Source organism: Lepidochelys kempii, chromosome 2 (genome assembly GCF_965140265.1).
Source record: "Lepidochelys kempii isolate rLepKem1 chromosome 2, rLepKem1.hap2, whole genome shotgun sequence".
Taxonomy (NCBI): Eukaryota; Metazoa; Chordata; order Testudines; family Cheloniidae; genus Lepidochelys; species Lepidochelys kempii.
In genome coordinates this window covers 235,847,334-235,864,583 of record NC_133257.1, presented here as the reverse complement: position 1 = coordinate 235,864,583, position 17,250 = coordinate 235,847,334, and the positions used below count along the sequence as shown (strand labels likewise).

At 39.0% G+C, this 17,250-nt stretch overlaps 1 protein-coding gene across 1 annotated transcript in view; it reads right to left on the bottom strand.

Moving 5' to 3' along the window:
• Positions 1–17,250, bottom strand: part of GPR158 (G protein-coupled receptor 158) — a 320,809-nt gene that overhangs the window by 171,658 nt on the left and 131,901 nt on the right. Inside the window, exon 3 of the mRNA XM_073334275.1 lies at positions 1,389–1,491. Within this exon, the coding sequence (XP_073190376.1) occupies positions 1,389–1,491 (103 nt within the window). The remainder of the gene's footprint in view (positions 1–1,388; positions 1,492–17,250) is intronic.

Genomic DNA, 17,250 nt, shown 5'->3' with positions numbered 1-17,250 from the left:
CGGCTCATTAAGTAACTTTGTGAGGAACCACTGAGAGAGATGTATAAATGGCATGTATTAGATGGTTAAATTTATTCAGACTCCTAGGGCCATGTCTACACTAGCACTTATGTCAGCAAAATTTAAGTCGCTCAGGGATGTGAAAAAAAACACACACACCCCCAAGTGACATACGTTTTTCCAGCATAAGTGCTTGTGCGCATAGTACTGTGTCAGCAGCAGACACTTCTCCCACCGACCTAGCTACTGTCGCTCATTGAGCTATGCCACTGTAAGCTTCTAAGTGTAGGCATGGCTCTAGGGTACTTCTTGTGACACATTCAGGCCATGGTTCCCTTGTATCAAGCTATTTTTTTCTGGTAGCTTTAAAGAAATAAAAGCAATTAAGCATCTATGACTAAGACACTACAAGGGGAAAACTTAACCCGTTTCAGGCTTTGTCTACACACAAAAGGTCCTGTTAGTTTAACTATACCAGCTTAGCTAAAGTAGTACAATCCCTTCGTGTGGACACAGTTATACCTGGTATAAAGGTGTTTTATATCTATATAGCTATTTCTGTACAGGAAGTGGAATATGCCATGCCAGTAAAAGGCACCTATATACAATATAAATGTGTTCAAACTAGGAGTTGGACTGGTATAACTACTCTCTTAACTTAAATAGTACACCAGTACAAAATTTGTGTGTAGACCAGGCCTCAGTTAGCATCATGCAAGTGAGATGATGGGCTCACTACCATTTAAATAGTGTGCATTCTGGGAAACAGTATATAAATTGATTAGCAGCTTTCCTGATATTCATCAAGTCTCTCCCCCTGTGGCAAAACAGGATAATGTACCAAGCATTCACCTCATGTGTTTTCAGTAAACCTGTAGAAGTCATGTTATGCACATCACACAAATGACCAGTTTCTCAGCCCCAACCATCTCTAATAACCATTTTGCACAAAATTATAGCTTGGATTTTCCTATACAGCTCAGATAATATTAAGACAATTAAAAATGCAAAGAGGCAGCAACTAAAGCATCAACTCTGCACTAATACAAGGGAAAACAAATATTTATTTATTTCTTCACAGTCTGTGCACAAATATTGATGCCAGAAATCTTCATTCCCTGGTAGCAAGATTTCTTTTCATATTTTTAAAATTAATTTACAAGTCAAACATGATTAAAGTAGATATGTTTTACAGAATCTTCAATCGTATCACAAATGATAAACCAAAGGGCTAAAACTCCTTAAGTGATTATATAATCCTACAGTTGCAGGCCATTGGGAATTTACTGTATAACCCTGACAAGGATAAAAAGAAGTCCTGCATTATTAATGCTATTTCTCTTTTTTTCCTTCTCTTTTTTTTTAAAAACTCAGGCAAAAGCACTTACTCTGAAAGCTGTTCACTGAAAAGATGTTGGGATGATAGAATCCAGCCTTGCAAATGCATTTGTAAGCTCCAAGAACAAATCCAAGACCTTTAATTGGCGTGCACTGTGAGAAAGAAGAAAGGAATTGAAAGAACATAATGCAGATGATCACACTCCTATAGACACACATGCATATTCAACTACAAAACAAACAAAATAAGCTATAACGATAGCCCTTCTTGCAAGAACGATGTACTGATTTCAGTTTCTCATTATGTTTATCAGTTATTTTCCCCTGTCATATTTCACCTCTGTATTTTTTCTTGCCATTCAGATCCTGAAAACTGCAATGATGACAGTTACGCTCAAGCTCATTCAACTGATGGGCAGAAGTGACCAGCTGGCACATACGGTTTTCATCACTTTTGGAGTGTCGCTCCATACATATCCTTTTTCAATTCCCGTACCACAGCCAACAGTCACTTGTAAGAATAGATGAAGCCTTAAACCTCTCTGAGTAAAGAGAACAAAACAAACAGCTGGGTCTTCGTGTTGATCTATCAGAGATGCAGAAGCCAAATTCTCCAGTACAAAATTCATCACTCTAAACATAAGATCCACACCAATTTGAAATAATGGGGTAACAGAATGAGTGGAATTACACAAGAAAAACTGTTTAATGAAAAATATCTAAGGAGTCTTTCATCAAAAGCAAAAATATTCTACCTATTTAAGTAGGGGTCACTTAAGGGGAAGTCCTTACACTTCCTCTGAGGTCCCTCAATTCTCTGCCCTAGAAAATAAGAACAAGTGAAATGAGTTCCAATTCTAATCATACAAAGATTACCTTTCACTGAATCTGAACATCAGGACCACCTTGCCAAAATGATTGAAGCAGCATTAAATCCACTATCAGAACCTTTTCATACCATACATAACGTTGTGTCCTTTCACAAACCCTGTTTCCTATACAAATAAAATATACCTCTACTTAAAAACCAGTCAATTCCACAATATTACCTTTGGGATGAATGGTTTAAGCAAAACCTACACATCAATGGGAGCTTTCTCCAGCATTAACTGAAGAGGTGGAGGGGTGTTTAACAACTAGATCTTTCTTCCCAACCCTTGCTCAGGCAATTGAGTTAAAGAGGTGTTAAAAACAAAACAAGAAACGAGGTCTTAGGCCTGGCCTACACTTAAAAAGTTTTATGAACATAACTATGTTGGTAGCAGGTGTGATTTTTTTTTTAATCGATACCCATAAGAGCCCCACTGTTTAACTGCCCCTAGATGCAGTTAAACCAGAATTTATTCAGGCATAGTTTATTTCATTTTGCCAATTCAGAATAAGCACTTATACCACTACGAGCACTTTTCTACCGGTATAAATGTGCCTACACGTAGTGGAGTTTTGCCTCTAACTATGCCAGCATATATTAAAGCAGCAACACGTTGAAGTGTAGACAAGGCTTTGAACAGTCTAATGAAAAATCCCTGTTCTTCATCTCCTCAGGTTCCACTTTCTAGTACTAGTGCTTTCATGATCCTGCTAAATCTCTCATTGTCCAAACAGTCTTCCAGAAAAAAAAAAACAGTACACACATATCAGAATTTCTCATGTAAAACACAAACAAAGAGAGGATGGGCTTATGATTAAGGCATTTGACTGGGACTCAGTATACCTGGGTTAAATTCCAGGCTCTGCCGCAGAATTCCTGCATAAATCACTCCTGGGTAAGTCACTTCATAGCTCTGTGCTTCAGGTTCCCCATAGGTAAAATGGGGATGATACTGCCTTTCTCCCACCCTTTGCCTGTCTTGGCAGACAGAAACCGTTTCTTATCATGTGTGTATGCAGAGCCTAGCATGATGGAGCCCCAGCCTCGGCTGAGTCCTCTAAGTGCTACTATAATACAAGTAATAAATAATAAACAGAAAATGGATATATAAATATATTGTGAAAAACCATCCAGCCCTTTAATAAACACAAGAGGAAAAAAGGTCACAAATCCATTGTTTCCTTTGCATTTCACCTTCACCCTACAGCTATTCAGACTGCTTGTTGATGCAGCAGAGAGAAAAATAAAGATCAAAGTGGTATGGGAATGAGAGTCCAAAGGCACCAAAAAATCAAGTTTGCTAATTAGCAGCTGCTAATTCTTTTGATAAGGAAAAGAATGTTAACAGCAATCAGTCTAGATTAATTTGTTAGTCTCTAAGGTGCCACAAGTACTCCTTTTCTTTTAGTTTAGATTAAGTGGATCTGAAGGTGCAAAAAAATCAACATTTTCAATATGAGCAGCTCTGGTAAACTATCTTCGCCCCTTTAACAATGGACAAAATAGCAATTAAAGGGGTAAGAGAGTTTATAAATGGTGACATATCATGCATCTTTCAGTGTTCATGTTCCAGGAAATACTTTGCAGGCAAGAGTTCTCTGATAGCTCTTTTTCTTCATTATAATAGGTTACATCTTGTTACAGATAATATATTTTTCCTTTGAAGTTGAACAAAATCTAGATTCTACTGGATTTTGTGAATATTGCAGTGTTCCTAATTCCACAGCCACAGAGTATCCTCATTGCATGAATATTTTATATCAAAATGTGACACAGCCTTAGATAGCTCTGTGTTACAATTTTCCTGAAAACCCCAAAAAATAATTCTGACAGGGAAAAAAGATGAAATAGTCTTCTATTCATTGTATTGTTACACTTCAGTTTAAATTGCTAGAAGAGGAGAATTGAAAAATATCACAACAGCTATGTCTCCCCTTTAGCTGGAATATTTAAAAATCTTGGACCAAATTCTACCTCTTGTACACCCAGGCACTCCCTTTAATATTTCACAAGGGCATAAGAGGGCAGAATTTTGGGCTTCAATTTTTTTTTAATTTGGAAGGAGAGCTGGATCATTTTAGAATACTCAGAGACTAACACAATTTCATGGAAACTCAATTATTTACAGTATGAATTTTCTACTAAACAATTTTGGTTAAGCCAACATCAGGAGTCAATATCAGAGGTAGTAAAAATGGGAGAAATTTTTTTTTAAAGAAAATATTTCCCTTTTCTAAAATGTTGACTTTTCAAAAGTTGAAAAATATTGACCAGCTATAGTGAAACATTATAGTGGAAAAGGTGGTGAATGAATTAAACTAATACAACTGGATTAAAATAAAAGCCTTTGACATGGAAAACGAAGAGGCTTTGTGTTTATGTCTGATCCTTGACTGGGGCTCCTAGGTGTAATGATAATAAAAAATAAACAACAACAAAAAGGTCTAACAGCTGCACCCAGGCCAGTCTCACTAAATGTGTGCAGGCAAGGAACTGGAACATTCACAGTCACTTTGTTAAACCTACTGACTTGAATAAACGGATAATTTTTAATATGTGCTGCGTAAGAATGGTCCTACTGTTTGCACGTTAGAATCTCAGACAAGTGGACTCTAGCTGTATGCTGTTTCTGGCTAGACACCTTGCTGGGGGAAATGACTAATGTCTGACACCCAAAACACAAGAGATCTTTGGCGTGTTTGGGGTAAGACTAGTACCTACAGGAACAGCAACTGAAACAGGGCCTCAGAGAAAGAGCAAACTGAAAAGCAGTTTGGCTAGAGCTTTTGAAGAGTGGTGTTTTGCTGGACCTTTCCAACTCCCACTGGGAGTCTTTCCATTAACTTCAAAATGGCAGTTGAATCAGGCCTCAAGTCCACAATGCAGCAAACACTTAAAGTGCATCACATTACTCGTGTAAGTAACCCTAGTGAGTTGATTGAGGTCAATGAGGATCCACCCTGGTGTAATGGGCTGCTCACACAATTCTGACCGCAGAATCAGGTCATACAGCTTAAGTGGCGCATAGGCCTTGTACAAGCTCTCTGCAAGGGGTATATTTCACTCTTAAACAAGACCTGCATTTTTTTTTCTTTTTATGAATCAGTTCTAGCTTTAAAAAAAAAAATAAGATTTTATGCAAGTATTTGTACTATTAACGAACTCTCTCTCCACATATACAACAAATTTCAGAAAACTATCCCAAATACCTTTGCTAACTTACTCTGGATCCAATCAATCCATACAAAAGTTAGCATTGCAAAATAGAAGTGTTCAACATGTTCACACAAAAAATAAAATAAAAAGCTGAAACATGAAATCACCTGGTTTCAAGTTTTCTGATAAACTCAAAAAACAAAGCTGGATGAATACTGCAAAACATTAGGTTGTATTCTTCTTTTTCCGGTAACTGTGATCTCTCTCTCTTGGGTTCACATTCCACAAATGGTCTAGTAAATTGATGGGAAAAGTTTGCCAAACCCACACATTTTAATCAAATATTCCAGGATATTCATAAAAAGTAAATTTTGAACTCTTTGCTGTTTGCATTGGAAACCCAATTAAGAATTACATTCAACCAATCCAGGAACAGAAATATATTATGTGATCAATGTATCTAATCAAAACAGCTCAGATTTTGAATACTGGAGATGCACAATCAACTGTTCATGAAACAGTGACAGCATTATTCATGGATTATTCAGCAAACAACTTCTTAATACTAAAATTCAACAAAACACAATCAGTTCATGGACAATTTGCAAAACAGAGAAAGAGGCTAACTTTGTCAAATAAATTCTTAGATTCACAGATTTTTAAAGGCCAGAAGTGACTATGAGATCATCTAGTCTGACCTCCTTTATAACACAGACCGTAGAATTTCACCCAGTTACCTCTGTTTTGAGCCTAATAACTTGTATTTGACTAAAGCATAACTTCTAGAAAGGCATTCAGTCTTGATTTGAAGACATCAAGCTATGGAGATTCCACCACCTCCCTTGGTAATTTGTTCCAATGGTCAGTCACTCTCACTCTTAATAATGTGTGTCATATCTCTAATTTGAATTTGTCTGGCTTAACTTCCAGCCATTGGTTCTCGTAAATTACTTTCTCAAAAATCAAACTAGGTTTCTCAAAAGGTTTCCTAGGTTTGCTAATAAGGAGATACTAACTAACTGCTAACTGCATAGTTAACAAAATATGCTTATTTCAGAAATCCAAGACATGGTTTGCAAACTTTATGTTTTCAGCTTTAGATTATTTGTGCAATATGATGACTCACAAATGTATTCCATTAACCTATAAATTATGCATTCAATTCCAAAGAATGAAGCATCCAACTGTATATTTGCAATGATCTGATAGTGTTACATTTACCAACACAGTGAATATTGTATTTATCTTTAAATGATTTATGGTTGAATAACCTCTGAATCAATATAATCACAATATCAAAACCAGTAAAAAGAAGTCAAATAGATGTGAAGTTTTTTTCCTGCATTTCCTGCATTTTGTCATAAATAAAATAGTTGGAAAAATCTAAGGTCATAATAACTGAAGAATTGAGATGTACAGGACTAAGTTAATTCACTGGTGACAAATAATGCAGAAATTGCTCATCAGGTATGAGTGGGTCAGAAATCAAGTGTAAGTGACAAAACAGTGTAACTGTACTAATCTGGCATTCAGTGGGTATACAAAACAGGTGATACTTACACATCAAGGAAGTGAAAGGAGAGTATGGGGGAGGGGAAGCAACTAACATGATATAATATAAGGTAGGTGGTATTACATCTCACATGTAACTTAAACAATTGATTAAGTCATCAAGTAAATTTGGCCTGTACTGTTTTAAAATAAAGAGGTTAAAAATATGAATTCAGCACCACAGTAATATGACTCAAAAATGCAACCAGCCTGACTCAGGTATTTTAAATGTTTGAAGATACAGGAAAGGCTATCAAATTCTATATTTCCGCATGCATGGCTTGATGAAACAAGTCAAGCTGTCTCTGCATAATAAGGTTAACTCCTTCCTTAGAGAATGAAATGAGAGAATAAGACACAATAGAAGAGTTTAACAAAGGTAGTCCACAACAGCACACATTTCTTTGCTCAGTGTAGGTGCAGCAGTTAAGGAATTTCTTGAACATATCACAAGGATAAATGTTTATCATTTACTTTTTAAAGGCAGATAAATGTCTTTTTTCTCTGCACTGTGATAGCAGAGACTAGGTATTATGTTCTCAGAGACTGAGAACTCCCTTCTAATTCTGGTGTTCTCATCTATTCAAGCATGTTCAGTCATAAAAATAAATGAAATAAAATAAAAGTCATAGAGTGATATCCTGGCATCACTGAAGCATACAGGCATTTCGTCATTGATTTCAATGAGGCAGGATTTCACCTATCATACTTTCTTCTATTTATCCCCTAGCAGCCAAATTCTAGCCTGAAATGAGTTTCCACTGAAGTCAATGGGAACCACATGAATGCATCTATTAGAATTCTTTAAGGGGGTCAACAAACACGTAGACAAGTGTGAGCCAGTGGATATACTGTATTTGGACTTTCAGAAAACCTTTGAAAATGTCCCTCACCAAAGACTTTTAAGCAAAGTAACCGGTCATGGGGATAAGAGGGAAGACCCTCTCAAGGATCAGTAAATGGTTAAAAGACAGGAAACAAAGGGTAGGAATAAATGGTCTGTTTTCAGAATGGACAGCGGTAAATAGTGGTGTCCCCCAAAGGTCTGTACTTGGAGTAGTTCTGTTCAATATAGTCATAAATGATCTGGAAAATGAGATAAACAGAGAGGTGACAAAGTTGGCAGACAATACTAAATTACTTGAGAGAGTTAAGTCCAAAGCAGACTGCAAAGTGTTACAAAGGGATCTCTCAAAACTGGGTGACTGGGCAACAAAATGGCAGATGAAATTCCATGTTAATAAATGCAAAGTAATGCACATTGGAACACATAATCCCAGCTATACGTATAAAATGATGGGTTCTATATTATCTGTTACCACTCAAGAAAGTGATCTTGGAGTCATTGTGGATAATTCTCTGAAAAAGTCTGCTCAGTGTGCAGTGGCCGTAAAAAAAGCTAACAGAATGTTAAGAGCCATTAGGAAAGGGATAGCTAATAAGACAGTAAATATCATAATGCCACCATATAAAGCCATGGTATGCCCACACCTTGAATACTGTGTGCTGTTGTTGTTGCCCATCTCTAAAAGGATATATTAGAAATGGAAAAGGTACAGAGAAGGGCAACAAAAATGATGAGGGGTAAGGAACAGCTTGCATATGAGGAAAGATTAAAAAGACTGGGACTGTTCAGCTTGGAAAAGAGATGACTAAGGCCAAGGGAGGGATATGACAGAAGTCTGTAGTATCATGAATAGTATGGAGAAAATGTGTTATTTACCTCTTCACATAACACAAGAACCAGGAGTCACCTGGTGAAATTAATAGATAGCAGGTTTAAAACAAACAAGAGGGAGTACATTTTCACATAGCACACACAGTCAACCTGTAGGACTCTTTGCCAGGGGATGCTGTGAAGGCCAAAAGTATAACTGGATTCAAAAAAGAATTACATAAGTCCATGAAGGTTAGATCCATTAATGGTTATTAGCCAAGATGGGTCATAGATGCAACCCTGTGATTTAGGTGTCCCCAAGCCTCTGACTGCCAGTTGCTGGGACTGGACAACAGATCACTTGATGATTGCCCTGTTCTGTTCATTCCCTTTGAAGCACCTGGCATTGGCCACAGTTGAATGACAGGATACTAGGCTAGATTGACCATTGGTCTGACCCAGCATGGCCATTCTTATATTCATCCACAAGCTAAATGCATGCATCTGAGAGTCAACAGAATGACACTGATTCACACCGCTGAGGATATGGCACACTGATCTTGTTACTCACAGCAAATACATTTTTCCTCAAATATATTAGTTCCTGCTGAGGAAAAACTCCGTTGTGGAGCAGACTCTTTCTTTCTGCTCTTTGTGGACTCCAAGAGAATGAACTATTTATTCTTCATCTGGCTAGCTCCAGGATGGTGAGAAGTCTTCCACCAGCAGCCTCCTTGTCAAATCTCTGCCACTGCAAATTCTGTTGGCACACACTATTTCCAGTGTATCTTGTTTTTGATTCATAGATTTTTTATGAATTTCAGAAAAGTTACAGTTTGGGATTTCTGTAGCCTTTCTTCCTGAGAGTGACGTAACTCATTATCCTGTATGTCATCTACACAAAATGGTAGTCACAAAAGATTACAGTTCTGTTGGATCAGACAGCTTCTTATATGGTTGAATTATGTCAGTCTTGTATTCATTAACATAAGGGTCTGTAGTGATGCTACCCTGCACAGAGTTGCAGCGCCATAATACAGACTGCTTTATAAGCAGCACTGATAATCTTATATAACCACTGTATAGTATATTAGTTTAACTGAAGAAGTTTTTAAATGATCATATCTGCCATGCTTGACATGACTGTCATTGACTTTGACTACCAGGCCTCTCAGTTTTATCATGAATTAGTTTACTGTAACAAGTAAGAGAAATGCTGCCAACCAAATGAAAGCATTGCCATTCACAGTGGAAGTGATTAATATGACTTAATGTAATGACACCATCAGTGACATTTAAAACAATACCCCAGAAATAGATCAGACCTTAAAACTTCCTCAAACCACTCCAAAATTCAAACTCCAGAAAGTAGCAGTTAACCTGAAGAGTCTCCAAGCACAGAATGACTGGATTAATATGCCAGGGACACGCAAACTTTGTCCAATTGGTGGCCACTGTGGCAACTTTTCCATGAGTAAAGGGCAACACCTAACTAACAAAGTGGAGTGGATTGCTGGTACCCTCTCCTTTAGTATGAAATTTTCCACTCACTCTGTGTGCCTTTACTCCCCTGCAGAGGCTACGCATATTATGGGCAGCAGTACAAAGGTGGAATGAGAAGTCTCTGCAGGGCTGCAACTTCCCCTCCCATACTGGTGGGCAGGAACTGTGTGGGCAGAGGTGGGAGAGTGGTAGAAGGTTTGCCTTTGTTTCCCCCACCCCAAATGCCCCAGGCAGTGCAGCTGGGAAATGCAAATGGGGGGTGGCAAAGAGTCTATGCCAAGTACAGTGTTGGTGTAGCTTACTTTCCTTGAGGCAAGGGGAGGACCTGGGACCATATTGGGTATGTCTACACACCGGTTAGGAGTCTCGCAGCCCATGCCAACAGACTCAAGTTAGCAGGGCTCAGACTAATGTGCTGAAAATAGCTGTGTAGACATTGCTTTGACATTCGGGCTTGGGCTGTACCTTGGGCTCTGATGCCCACCCACCCCCACATCCTTGTGCTTCAGACCCCAAGATCCAGCCCAAGCCAGAACAGCCATTTTGCTATATTTAGAACACTAGCACAAGCTCTGCTAACACACTTCTGTAGACCTGGGCTGCGAGACTCGCTCCCAGCAGCTGTGCAGACATATCCATTGTGACTCTGAGGCACAATGTCATCCCTGCTCTTTTTCTGCAGCAGTACAGCTACTCAGTTAGTTGCAAAACCACAATTTAGCCTTTAGGATGGAGATTCAGCAATGCAAGCCTTTGTGGGACTCACTTGTGGGGCACCAGCTGTGTACTAGCCATCCCGTAATCTGCAGAATGTTACCCTGTGGCTCATGGGAAAGAAACATGTCATTGTTAGGCATGGAGAGCTTTGCTGTTCTACACTTTACTTAGCATTTATAGCTTAAGTGGAGTTTTACACAGAATTTTAAAATACCAATTTAAAACAGTGTTTTCCAACAGCAATTTAGCTCTGTAATCATAACCAATTGTTTAAATTCTAAGTAAGACAAAGCATGCTGAACGGCCTGTCAGTATTTTAGTTAGGCAAAGCTATGAACCTGAAAAATGTTCATTTCACATGAGCAACTCTTAGCTCAAACCTTCACCAAAAATTGCACACTGCTTTTTATACAATATTTTCATCTCATCATCAGGCATATTATCAGGTTAAATGCTGATGGCAAAGAACACTCAGGTTGTTCACTTGATCAAATAATTATTATTTCAAAAAGCATACAAGTGATTTTATTAAAGTTATAATCGCTGGTATTTTATTAGTTTTAACAGTAAGTCAAAACACATAAAACTCAGAAGACAAAGCAAGCAAGCAAGATCATTATTGGAACACACTGGATACTGCTGACAGATCTGGGAACAAAAAGGCTATGTCAAAACAGCTACGGTAATTCAATGCTATTCCATGAAGATGCCCACTAATGGAAGAGATCACACAAAATATTGAGTTTTAACTAATCACACTGCAACTATGTGGAATCAGCACAAGTTAATACAATTACATGCATGAGGAACTTATGCTTTAAATGACCACCATTCAGTTCTAATCCCCACCACCACTGTGATCCAAAAGCAGTAACGACACAAGCATTGGCAGGAAAGAAGGCCAATGTCTGTGCCAGTAAGTAAGACAACAACGGCTGATGGGGATGGAAGGAAAAGAGTGAGAATTGCCAGTGAAGAACAATGCACATTCACTGCAGGTTTTGTTGGGGCATCATCTACACTGGATACAGAGCTCTCAATGCATATGTATGAGCCAGGTATTCTGTGGTCCAGAGACCTTACTGAATGGTGGAAGCATTCTGTCCATCTTCTAAATCTTGTTATTAGTGCAAGGTCACTTGCAGGAGCTCTGCCAAGCCACATTTGTGACAGACTTTTTAATACTGCTGAAGATATCTATGCAGACTACAAACACAGACTGCCTCTTGAAAAGACAGAGCCTTTTAAATACATAGATATGATTTCCCAATCATAATCTGAACATAACATTGAAAGATTTCTGTATTTGCTTCAGATTAACTGTGCAAAATAATTTCATATCTCATAAAAACTTTGCACAGCAAAACCTGTTAACAACAGGCAAAGGGACTGTTAATTTTATAGCCATTATAATCTGTGACCACATAATGCAGAATAATTAATTTGAAGGAAATTTCATAGGGACAGATTCACTGGCCATTCAGGGCATCTACCAAAGGATCCACTGCTTCCACACTGCTGCTTCTTGCACCACACTCAGCCTCCCGTGTCCCTTGGCAGCATGGCACAGCAGGTACTCTACCTGCAGGTGGGTTCACAGACTTGAGGAGGAAGCCTTCCAGGATATCACAGACAGTGTCTATAACGTGTGAGGCATTGCCAAAAGGCTTTAGTGTGGAAAATCTAATGCAGGCCACCCTAGCAGAAGCAGGAGACTTGACTGCCCTAACAATCAAAATTATTTATTAATTTGTATTCAGATTATTGGTAGATCAATCATCACTTTGCAAACTCTTTCTGACAATGCAAAGATTGCTGATTTTCATCTTAGTTTATCAGAACAGGTTTTTTATAACTTGTCATCAAACATTTTCATAGTATTTCTACCTCTGAGAGCAAACACTGTATACAGGTCGAATGCCTTTGCAATATTATAATTGTTGATTGTGATGGAGCTGCTGTCCCTCACTGATAGGTACGGTGTTAACGCCACCTTGGGGAGGCTGCGCAGGAGGCAGCCAATGAGGAAAAGGCTTATAGTGCCAGCCAATCAGAAGAAGTTTTATTGGAACAGCCAATCAGAGCCAGGCTGGCCCATATCAGAAGGGGCTGCTGAGCAGAGTGGAGGCGATCACTCCCTGAAGGACGTGGGAGGAGGACTGGCTGCTTAGAAGGCTGGAGCACCATGGACAGAGCAGTGCTGGCCAGGGTCAGCAGAGTAAGAGAAAGCTCCAGGCTGATGGCTGTCAGACTGAGGCCTTGATACAAGGGGGGGAAGATGCTAGGGCTGCCGGGAAGTGGTTCAGGGAAGGAAATGGCAGAGCTGGAGGAGGGGCAGTACGTGGCTGCCAGCTATAGGGTCCCTGAATCAGGACCCGGAGTAGCGTGTGGGCACAGGTTCCCCCACCCGCCCCCACTTGCCACTGAGGGGAGTGGCCAGTGTATAGACTGCAGTTTGCCACTGAGATGAGCGGCTAGAATTGAGACTACAGTTTGTCAATGAGGCAAGTGGTTGGACTAAGGACTGTCGGTCCCCCGGAAGGGGGGAAAGGACCGACTGGGACACCGCCAGAGGGCTGTATCCAGAAGAAGACGACGCAGTTCAGGGAGCAACGTGGGTCCTGGAGGTGGAGACAGACGAGACAATGGGCGAGACACCTGAGAAGGGCGTACTCGCAACTCCCGAGCTAATTCCCAGGAGGGCCAGCAGGAGGCTCTGCGGTGGTAAGTCGCATCCCGTTACATTCATGGATTCTTTTATTTGGAAAATTAAAGAACTTTAGTCAATAACTATAATTATTACAGTGCTACTTTTGTTTATATTACTAGTGTCCATTCACATTTTTTTTCAATGTTTGATTTAAAATATTTGTGTGGTAAGTCAAAGCTAGCATCTCATCAAGAGCATTGTGTATTTTAGGCAATGAAAATGAATTCTACTTTAAAAAATGAATGATCCTTGTGCTCTGTGAAGGTATTAAGAATAATGCACATACACTAGCATTGCCACATGATTTGACCATCTTCAAAAGAGTATGAACTTTAAAATGCTGCTGGTGGGAATAATTTGCCAACCTGAATATTTGGGGATGAATAATACTTCTTCTTGTTCCTTGGATACCAAAAAGTGTTTATTCCATAGCCAATTATTAATTGATATGAATAATTAAAAGGAGAATAAAATGGTGCAAAATCTCAAATATATTACAATTTTGTTAAACGTTAAAAATTCATTGCCTAACTAGTAAGTCCTAGCCTCTCTCTGTCCCTGTCCTTCCTATTGTATTACATACATATCATTCATATCAATATCATATCACACATTTTTAACTTGTGGTCAAGTTTTTCAACGTTCGGTAGTTAATTCTTGGTACTCAAAACCATATTTAGGCAAGTAAAGAAATGGCCTGTTTTTCACAAGTGCTGAGTACTCTGAAACCAATGGCATATCTATGTGAAAGTGTGCAATCACTTCCTCTAAATATCAAGGCACTTCTTAGGAAGTTCTATATGGATGTTTTGTATGCAATACAATAGAAAGAACCGGTATGCAGAGGCTAGGAATAACTGAGTTAGCAATGAAGTTTACCTTTAACAGATTTGAATATTTTAATGAAATTTTGCAGCATTCTGCCCTTTTATGTTAGTACCATGTCATATGTTAACTGAATGAGGATGGCCACCACTTTGGTATTTGGGCAAACAAGTAGTAGTATTCATCCCAAAACAGGGCCTGATCCAAAGCCACTAAAGTCTACTTTCCATCGACTTCAATGGTCTTTGGATCAGGCACAGAGCCAGGTTAGCAGCTTATCTCCATCAACAACTTTATTTATTTATTTTAGTGCATACTGTTTCTGTATTAGAAGACATTTTAATCCAGTGGCAATCTCAATGCGTGCTCCACAAGTCAACACTCTTATTAATTTTATCCCATTCAAAATACTAGTCCCTACAGGAGTTGCTATAAAATGTATCACTTTGCACCTAAGATAGATCAGCATGCCTGAAGAATAAAACCCAGATGCTTTTTTCCCCACAGATAAACCCCACTTCCATGTACATCATTCAAAGTTTCAGTTACTAAGTTTTCCTCTCTCTTGACAGCAAGAACAAGATTGATCCGTGTTTCAAGTTTAGAATTCAACTTCAAGATTTAAGTTTAATTTAAGATCTTAGATTTAATGAGCTACAAACTCTGCTCGATCCCACACCATAGCAAAACCCACTCTGTCTGGACAGAAAAGATGATTTACCTGAATGGGTTTGTATGCTTAATCCTTTCAGCACAAAGAATATGATCCTTATCCCCACTCCGGCACCTTAACACTGGCTAAAAGCACCAGGGTGCTATAAAGGTGCCCTAAGAGTCCTGGATCCCACTTGTGGCAGATTCCCCCAGTGCAGGCACTGCAGTAAGGCGCACTACTTATTTTGTTATGCAAGATGTGCCAGGGCTGAAGCACTTATGTACCGGGGCTCAAGCAATTTTTTTACATTCAATAACTGATGCAACAAGCCCAGAGATGTTGGGGCTATGAACTGCCAAGCCTAGAGGGGCCGGAGATCAGCCCTGGCACAAATTTAAGCACTGGTAAGGCTGATCTGAGAATCCTCTCACAAGACCCAGGTAGGGGTGGCACTGGGGGGAGGGGGAGAACGTGTGTTAGGGTGGGGAGCGGGTTTTGTTGTTGTAGCCTGGAACTAGTCTAGATTGCAAAATACACCTGTCACAAATAACAAGCTTTTTATTCAGGCGGCTACTTAGAATTAATTAAGAACGTGAGATTGGAAGAACATGCACAGAAATCTGATGAGCTTTAATTAATACAGACAAATGTAATTGAAATAATAGGAAATCAATATGCATAAGTACAGTAAGATGATTTCCTGCATTGTTCATACTTAGAATCTTACATTGTGCACAATGGAGACCATTCAAAACAAAGATGGAAGCAAGAGTCAGTGTAGTTCACCCCAAGAGGAAGGTGCTGGGCCAGGCTTCCTACCTGGTTTCCCCATGTCGTCATCCCAATGAGGGATGGTTTTGACAACCTCTTATACACTTTTTTCTGTTCCACCCACATACATCCAGAACCGTATCTGATTAAGTCTCAGCCCCTGTTCATATCTGGTATTCCAGGAGACCAATTTTATGGTTCTGGGTGTCCATGTGTGGCATTCCAGTTTACTATAATTACATTTCCAACAGTTAACCCGATCATTCACATCAGTCTATTCCCCACAGTTTTGATACATCAATATGATTAGCCCGTATTGCAAAAAGCCCCTAAGATGCTACCATATATTCATTTGTGGTTTAAATATGATGTTTAAATATGTGGTTTAGACATGATGCATTGCTGGAATATCACTAAGTACATATTGCTAAATTTTATAACTTTAGGCCAAGCACATATCATTTCATAACCAACAGTCACAAGCACACAATAATCATGCCATCTTATACCAACTTCTACTGGGCCTCACTCTAAACACTTAACCCTATAGCCAAGCCTAATTTTAATATGTATAATTAGGTTCTTCTGTTTGCTGTTACAGCTTCAATACATTTCATTATTATTTCTATAAGCATGCTTTGCAGACAGCGTATAATTTACCCAAAACTACAGACCCTCCAAGACCAGGTCAGGGGTCAACATCAACATTGTATTAATTTAGATGGAAAAAATGAGCCAAAAGAATCAAAGGTGTTAACATGACCCTAACTGTCCAACATTAAACGGTTTAAACAAGGTTTGGTATACAGAGACCTCAGCCTTCTTAGTACCATGATAAACACACCATTAAAAAGCCCTTGAATCTTTTATTAAAAATACAGGAAAGAAAAACAGTTAAAGCATTTGAACTGTAAATTATTGAATAAGGCTTTCATTTTAACAACATCCCTTGTTCTCCTTCCCTTTAACTAGAGAGTTTTTAGAAAACTTAGTCTTAGATGATTGTATAGGTGGTAACAATTGTCCTTTTGGGGAAAAGAGAATTTAGTTGACATGGGCTGAAGCTGTCATTACTGTGGTTATTAAAGTCTGATCCCATTTCCTGGAAAACAAAACAATACAAACACACACAAAAGGGGAAAGAAAAGGACAGCAAAGATAGAAACTGCAGCTTCTGTCTCTAGTGTTGACTTTCACTTGCACCATTGCTGTTGGAAAAATACAGGCAAAGCACATGCTTATCAGCCAGTCCAGGACCTGGCAAACTTGTACCAGCATCAGGCTGTTTAGGGGAATTGCATTTAGCTGCCTTCCTGGTCACAGGCTTATAGCAGTGGTGCAAAGTATAATATTAGCCAGCTAGGATAGACTCTTATGAGTCCAAAGGTACCAGGAGCATAGAAAAAATGAATAAGGTAGGGAAGGAAAAGGACACACTGCAGGTGAGGGGGTCGGGTCGGTGACAAAGTCTCTCATCCCAGATGGTGTTCAGGATT